The sequence below is a fragment of the Passer montanus genome, unplaced genomic scaffold (genome assembly GCF_014805655.1).
Source record: "Passer montanus isolate IOZ18808 unplaced genomic scaffold, ASM1480565v1 scaffold101, whole genome shotgun sequence".
NCBI lineage: Eukaryota > Metazoa > Chordata > Aves > Passeriformes > Passeridae > Passer > Passer montanus.
Genome location: NW_024356616.1, coordinates 91,845 through 99,754, shown reverse-complemented (window position 1 = coordinate 99,754; position 7,910 = coordinate 91,845). Strand labels below are relative to the sequence as shown.

The window sequence follows — 7,910 nt, the reverse complement described above, 5'->3', positions numbered from 1 at the left end:
AAGGGGGGGAAAAGGGAAAGGGGGGGAAAGGGGAAAAGGGGAGGAAAGGGGGAAAGGGATGGAATTCTTCTCTGGGAGGGGCTGGGATGGAATTCCCAGAGGAGCTGTGGCTGCCTCGCCCCTGGCAGTGCCCAAGGCCACCTTGGAGGAACCTGGGATGGTGCAAGGTGTCCTTGCCCGTGGCAGGGGCTGGAATGAGATCCCACAAGCCCGGAATGGTTTGGGTGGGACGAGACCTTAAACCCACCACGGGCAGGGACACTTCCCTCCCCCAGGCTGCTCCAAGCCCCGTCCAGCCCGGCCCGGAGCACTCCCGGGGTGTCCCTGCCTCCCCCACAGCCGAGATGGCCCGGCGGGGGCGGGGAGGTGCAGGGTTGACCCCACACCTCAGCCTGGGGACCTGGTTTTCCTCCTTCCCTCCAAAGCCCCGCGCGTTCCCGGAGCTCTCCGGGGCCCCGGGGGCAGCGGCTCCATCCCGAGTCCCGCGCCCCGCCCGCCTTTGGCCGCTCATCCTTCCCAGCCCCGTCACGGGGATTTTAGGGCATCTGACTCATGGATTTTGGAGCGCTCGGCCTTGGCAGGGCCGCGGGGCAGCTGCGGCTCCGAGCAGGCGCTTCCCTCCGCGGTGGCAGCGGGCCAGCCCGGCCGGCTCCTGTCGCTGTCCCCGTCCCCGTCCCCGCTCGGACCCTGCCCCCGCATTCCCACGGCTCTCCCGCCGTTCCCATCATTCCCGCATCTGCTTTTCCCCCTGGAAATATTCCTGCTAAATCCAGGCAAAATTCCTGCTCAACGCGGCCCAGGCGAAGCCTGGCTCGTCCCTTCCTGGGGGAATTGGGGACAGGCAGCGCTGGTTCCCCCCGTCCCCAGGGCGATGGGGACAGACCCGCTGTCACTCCTGGCCCCTCCAGCTCCCCGGGAAAGCCCCGGAGCAGGGAAAAATGGGAATGGCAGCACCTGGAGGGGACCCTGCGCTGCGCCGGGGGGCGATGGGGACGGGACCGCGCTCTGTGCCCGCCCTGGTGCCCCCCAAGGATGGTGAGCAGGGGGGACCCCTCGGTGTGCCCCCGTCGCTGTCCCCTCCCGCCTGGCACCGCCTCGGCCACCGCTGGCAGCCCCTGCCCTGTCCCTGGCAGGGGGACAGTGACACCTACAGGAACGCGACAGGGGCCACCCGCGTGTCCCCCCCGCGGGCGGGGCTGGTCCCCTGTGCCCCCCGGGCTGGGCACGCGTCCCTGCCCGCTGTGTCCCTCGGGAGCGGGTGGCGCTGGAGCTGCGGGTGGCGCTGGAGCCGTGTGGGTGGCACTGGATATCTCTGCCCCCCTCGGGTGCCAGGGGGGCTCTGAGGAGGGACAGGAGCAGCCTGGGCGGTGCCCAGGTGGGGACACCTCCGCCGGCTGCGGCCACTCCAAGGAACAGATCCACAGATGCCGGTGTCCCGCCGGTGTCCCCGGACGAGCCCCGCCGGGTTCCCGGAGCTCTGGGGAGCGCCCAGGAGCCCCCGAGCCACGTTAGATCCAGCCTGGAGCGGCAGGTTCCCCTCGGGAAGGCCGGGCCGGGCCGGGATTGTATTCCACACGGGAGGCAGGCGGGATCCGTGAGGGGCTGGAGGAGGAACGGGCGCCCCAAATGCTGATCCCGGGGCTGGGAATGCCGGAGCCTCGCCACGCCATGGGGGGTGCCCTGGGATGATGCCGTGGGACTCTGCACCTTCACACACCAGGAAATCCCATCAGGAGGCATCCAAAAAATGGGAAACTGGGAAAAACTGATCCTGCTGCAGCCGTGGTCACAGGGAAACTGCTCCAGGGCATTGGAGACATTCCAGAGCTCCACCGGGCAGGGAGAGCTGTTCCAGAGCTCCATGGAGAGCCATTCCAGAGTCCCACCGGGCATGGAGAGCCATTCCAGAGCTCCCCTGGGTGTGGAGAGCTGTTCCAGAATTCCATGGAGAGCCATTCCAGAGCTCCAGCAGGCACAGAGACTATTCCAGAATTCCATGGACATGGAGAGCCATTCCAGAGCTCCACGGGGTGTGGAAAGCCATCCCACAGCTCCATCAGATCTGGAGATTCAGCCTTCAGCTGCACCGGGTGTGGAGAGCCATTCCAGAATTCCATGGACACAGAGAGCCTTCCCACAGCTCTGCTGGACATGGAGAGCCATCCCAGAGCTCCGCCAGGCATGGAGAGCTATTCCTCAGAGCCACTGGACATGGAAAGCCATTCCTGAGCTCTGTTGGCCTTGGAGAACCATTCCAGGGCTCCACTGGGTGTGAAAAGCACATTCCAGATGTGGAGAACCATTCCAGAGCTCCACTGGACATGGAGAACCATTCCAGAGCTCCACTGGACGTGCAGAACCATTCCAGAGCTCCACTGGACATGGAGAACCATTCCAGAGCTCCACTGGCGTGCAGAACCATTCCAGAGCTCCACCACATTCCAACCTCTCCCAGCTCAGCTCCAGCTCCAGCCCTGCTTGCCTCAGCTCCAACTCACACTTCTCCAGAAGCCTCGTCCCAAAAATCCCCTTCTCCAGCCACATTCCTGTGCCCATGGGCAGGGCAGGGCCGCATCCTTGCCCTGGCACCAAAGCACCACCTGGAACACCCTTGGGTGCCCTCTGGGTGGGTCAGGTTGGGAATCCCACAGGAAATCCCCTCTCTGGAGCAGCAGGGATGAGCTGTGTGGGCGAGCAGCCCCCAATCCTCCTGCCTTTTGCCATTTTCCCACCTTTCTCCCCCGGTTTTGCAGGGAACGGGGTCCTGCGAGCCCCTCGGTGGCACTGGCAGCATCCGGCACCGCCGGAGCCCGGAGTACCGCCGGATCCTGGAGCGGGAAGGGCGGGCACAGCCCTTTGTCCTGCTGCCCCCAAACCCCACAGGATTGGGGCTTTTTCCACCCTGGGCGCTTTCCCTGGAGCCCCCCCCTCCTCCCGGCTCCTCATTCCCACCGAGGAGTTTGGGTGGAGGGGGAAACTGAGGAGGGGGATTTTCTACCCCCCAAAAAACCCTCCCGGCAGAGCTGCCCTCCCGGAGCTCCGGGGCTGAAACATCTGCAGAGAATTCCCGGCTAATCCTCGGCAGGCTCTGGGGTGCCGGAGCACGGCGAGGATTTGCACAAGGCGCTGGCCTCTTTTCCTGCCGCTCCCTCGGCTTCTCCCGGCTCCAGCAGCCTCTTCCCGAGCTCTAATCCATGTTCTCCTGCTCTGCTTCTGCCGGAGACCTTCGGACAGCCGGCAGCTTTAGAGGGAAATGTTTCTGCTGGTGAGGATCACTCCGGAACACGCAGCTTCCCAGCCAGGACCAAAGGGATTTTCTGGCTTCCCGGGAATGATCCCGGCTGGGAAGAGCTAGATGTTCCCTGCTCCAGGATCCTCAGCGTGAGGCCACGCCGTGGTCACCCCAGCCCTGAATCTGGGGGTCCCTGCTCGGGGTTCCGGCTCCTCAGCCTCGCCCTGCACCCACAGAACCTTGGGGACACCCAGGGATGGGAGGAGAGCCAGGGATGGGGGGGACAGCCAGGGATGGGGATGGACACCCAGGGATGGGGGCAGGGTCCTGCCTCGATGCCAGTGAGGGCAGGTGGGCCCTGGCTTGGATGCCTGAGGTGGGGCACCCCTGTCCCCCTGGAGGTCCCTGTGCCCCAAATCTCTCCCTGAGCCATCCAGCTGTGCCCGGACACACGTCCAGACATCCAGCTGTGCCCCCAGCCAAGCACCCTTCCCCCCCCAACACACGGGGGTGTCCCCACTGGTGTCCCCACCCCGCCCCGCCCTCCCCATCTGAGGGCGTCACCCGAGCCCCCCAACCCTGGCACCCCCCGACCCCTCCGGGCAGGGGTTCCCCCAGCCCAGGACTCGGTCCCCACCTGCTCAGGCCTCTGTGCCCCCCTCCCCAAAGGCTTGGGGGGCACCCGCCCCCCCGGGCAGCCCGTGCCTCGCTGGGATGTGCTGGGAGCAGGGCAGAGCCCGCGCCCCCCGTTCCAGCCGGGAGCAGAGCGCTCCCCGGGGACCCCGAGCCCCCCGGAACGAGGCTGTGCCAACCTTCAAGTCTCCCTCAGCAGCCTCCTGTCCCTTGTCCCCTGTCCCCTGTCCCTGTCCCCCAGCCCAGGCCGGCTCCGCGAAGTTCTCCGGGCGCCGCAGCGAGCCGGGATCGCATCCCCGGCAGCCGGGAACGGCCCCGGGAGCGCGGCACGCCCGAGGCGCGGCGGGCGAGCCCCGAGCATCGCCCTTTTCCTTTCCCTGTCACCCCAAACCCCGCGGGCTGCGGGTGCTCCCCGTTCCAGCGGCTGCTGCCGGGGGAGGCGGCGCTGGGAGCGGGAGCGTTCTCCCGGCACGGAGCTCCGAGCCGCCCGCGGCTCCGGGAACGGCGATTCCCCACGCAGGAACCCGAGCCCCAAGCTCAACTTTCCCCGCCGAGTGTCCACGCCGCGTTCCCCAGCTCTGGAATGGCGCGGGGGGAGGATGGAGGGGACACGGGTGGGAGGGGGAGAAGGGGGAGATGTCCCCCAAAAAGCAAATCCGCGCTGGCTCGCCAAGGGGAGACGGGCAGGGCTCAGCTGCTGGGTGATCCTGCTCGCTCCGGCCCCGAGGGGGCGGCTGGGCTGGTGTCCCCCGTGTCCCCCTCCCCGGTTCAAGTTGACGGGGAATAGGAGATGAAGTTGAAGCCCTCGCCGTGCCCCTCTCCTGCCGCAGCGCCCGTGCCAGCTCGGAGGGGCTCGCTCGCCGCCTCAGCCCCGCAGCCCCTCGGCCGGGGGGAACGCGCCACCTCGGCCAGGCGACAGCCGCCACCCCGCCCCCGGCACCCCCGCTGGGGCCGCTCACCTACGAAGAGGACGATGCAGAAGGCGTTTGCCAAGATCATGGTAGGAAATCCACGCGCTCCTCCACGTGTGCAAAAAATGATGTTAAAAATCAGGCACAAAAAAAAAAAAAAAAAAAAAGGGGGGGGGGGGGGGGGGGAGAATAAAAAAAGATTGAATAATTCCCAAGGCGGTCAGGTAGATCCCCAATCCGGTGGGCTGGAAGCGAAGGGGGGTGTGCTCCGCCCGGCGCGGAGCCGGGTCCTCAGCCGCTCGCCGCCTCCCGCATCCCCGGCGGGCTCCGCTGCGCGCTCCGGGCTCCGCCGGGCTCCCGCCGGCTTCTGCCGAGCTCCGGCTGCCGGGGAGGGGGCGGCAGAGCCGGCGGGGCCGCCGTCCCCTCCCCGCCCCTCCGCCGGGCCCGGGGCCGCCCTTCCGCCCGGGGCGGGGGTCGGGGGGGGCTCCCCGTCCTCGTTATCTCCATGCCGCCTCCCCATCCATCCCGGCTGGCTGGGATGCACCTGCCTGTCCCCTCCGGGGCACCCCCGCGGCTCCGGCGCTGCCGCAGAGCCGAAGGCGAGACCCCCCCGCCCTCCCCAAATCCCCCCCGCGCTGCTCCGTGCGAGGGGTGGGAGAGGAGGAGGCTGAGGGGTGGGAGGGGGCGCCCGGGGGGCTGCGGGGACCCGGGGCCGCATCCCTGGGTGGGTGACAACCGTGGGAATGGGGAAGGGGGGACGCTGCGGGGTGGGAAAGGGTCCCTGGGTGGGGCATGACCTTGGGAATGGGAAATGGGGGTACCCTGGGGGTGGCAGAGGGACACTGCGGGGCTGCAGGGACAAGGTGGCACATCCCTGGATGGGTGACAGCCATTGGAACGGGAGAGGGGGACAAGGGGACAAGGTGCCACCCGGTGCCAGGGGGTGCGACCCCACCCAAAAGGGGCAGCCAGCAGGTGCTGTGCCCTCCCCTCTACACTGCGGGGCTTTTGGGGGGTCACACCCACACACCCCCAACCCAGGGGAGCCAAAATTCCCGTGGGACACTCCAGCATCCTCCCCAGTGCCCAACCCCTCTGCCCCACACCGGGAGTGGCAATGGGGTCACCACCCCCCTGCAGGGCCCCGATGCAGCCTTCCTCCTCCTCCTCCTCATCCTCATCCCCCAGCCCCAGTGGGTGCTGGAACGCCTCACCCCTCTCTGTCCCTGATTTGGGGTCAGGACCCTCCAAGGCCCATCCTGGGAAGCAGGAATGAGGAGGAGGATGCTCCATGGGATCACCCCGATAAAGGGCCTGGGGAGAAGGGGGGCACAGAGCTGGGGGTGTCCCCGTGGCCGAGGTGGAGCCTGCAGTGACCAGGACATCTTTCACTCGGCCAGCTCGCAGCTGGCTCGCTGTTCTGGGTGTCACACCTGCAGCCAGATTTCCCAAAATCCATCCCGGGACACTGATCCCGCTGCTCTCCCTCCCCGTCCTGCTCGGATGGGATCCCAGCAGCAGGAGCTGCTCCAGGCCATGGCCAGGGCCCTCTGCCTCTTCCTCAAGAGGGCAAATTCCTGCTCGTTCCCTGCCTGGATCCCTGGATAAAGCCTGACTGGATAATTCCTAGCCTGGATAAATCCCACCTGGATAATTCCTGCCTGGATCCCTGGATAATTCCTGCCTGGATCCCTGGATAATTCCTGCCTGGATCACCGGATAAATATCTGGTTAACTCCTGCCTGGATCCCTGGAAAAATCCTGCCTGGGTTGTTGGATAACACCCACCTGGACCCCTGGAAAAAACCCACCTGGATCCCTGAATAACACCAGCCTGGATCCCTGGAAAAATCCCTGGTTAACTTCTGCCTGGATCCTGGATAAATCCCGCCCGTAACCCTGGATAATTCATCTCAGAATAATTCCTGTCAGGATCCCTGGGTAAATCCCACCTGGTTAATTCATGTCTGGATAAATCCTGCCTGGATCCCTGGATAAATCCCGTCCGGATCCTTGGTTAATTCATGTCTGGATAATTCCTGCCAGGATCCCTGGGTAAATCCCACCTGGTTAATTCATGTCTGGATAAATCCTGCCTGGATCCCTGGATAAATCCCGCCTGGACCCCTGGATAAATCCCATCCAGATCCCTGGATAAATCCTGCCTCGATCCCTGGTTAATTCATGTCTGGATAATTCCTGCCAGGATCCCTGGGTAAATCCCACCTGGTTAATTCATGTCTGGATAAACCCCACACAGATCCCTGGATAAATCCCGCTCGGATCCCTGGATAAATCACATCCTCGGGGCACCTCGGAGCCAGGTTCAGAATTCCCAGACCGGGATCCTCTCCCTCTCCCCCCTCCCGGGCTCAGGGCTGTCCCAGAGGGTGGCTCGGTCCCCGGGTGACACCGGAGGGGTTTTGTCCCCGCGGCGGCCCCGCCAGGGGAAGGCACAGCCCAGCCCGGCCTCTCCCCGGGTTTTGTTCCCTCAGCCCCAGAGCCCGCCGGGGGTGGGAACCACGGCATCCAGCGGGAAACGCCGCCTCTAATTACCTGAGCGCGCTAATTAGCTGGGCCCGTGAGGGAGGGGTGGGATAGGGTCAGGGATCCTGTGGGGCTCATTCCCATTTATCGGAGCAGGCAGCGCCCGCCCTCTCATTTGGGATTTGGGATTTATTCCAGGCCAGTTTACAGCCTGGGAGCAGGGTCAGGGATCCTGTGGGGTTCATTCCCATTTATCAGAGCAGGCAGCGCCCGGCCTCTCATTTGGGATTTGGGATTTATTCCAGGCCAGTTTACAGCCTGGGAGCTTCCTAAAGCAGGGGCAGCATCCCGCAGTTCACTGTCCCTCCTCGTGTCGGGTTTTGGGGGAAGGAGAGGTTGGATTCTCCTGTGGGATGGCGCTGGGAGGGGACACGCAGGGGACAGTCCCTGCGCAGCCATCCCTGCACAAAGGGGGCTCTGTCCGGAGCTGTCCGCCCTGGTTGGAAGGAAAAGGAGGCTCAGAGGGGTCAGGGTGGGATACAAATCCGGGTTTTGGGAGACAGGCAAGGCCTCGTTGCGCCGGGGGAGAGCAGCGAGCGTCGACAGAAATATTCACGTTTGGGTGGGAGAGGAAAAAAAAACTACAA

The 7,910-nt window shown here is 65.3% G+C and overlaps 1 protein-coding gene across 1 annotated transcript in view; it reads right to left on the bottom strand.

Annotated features, from left to right (window-relative positions):
- Positions 1-5,140, bottom strand: part of GFRA2 (GDNF family receptor alpha 2) — a 27,321-nt gene extending 22,181 nt beyond the window's left edge. The window contains exon 1 of the mRNA XM_039716766.1: positions 4,825-5,140. Coding sequence (XP_039572700.1) covers positions 4,825-4,864 — 40 coding nt within the window. The 5' untranslated portion in view covers positions 4,865-5,140. The remainder of the gene's footprint in view (positions 1-4,824) is intronic.
- Positions 5,141-7,910: the final 2,770 nt, after the last annotated feature.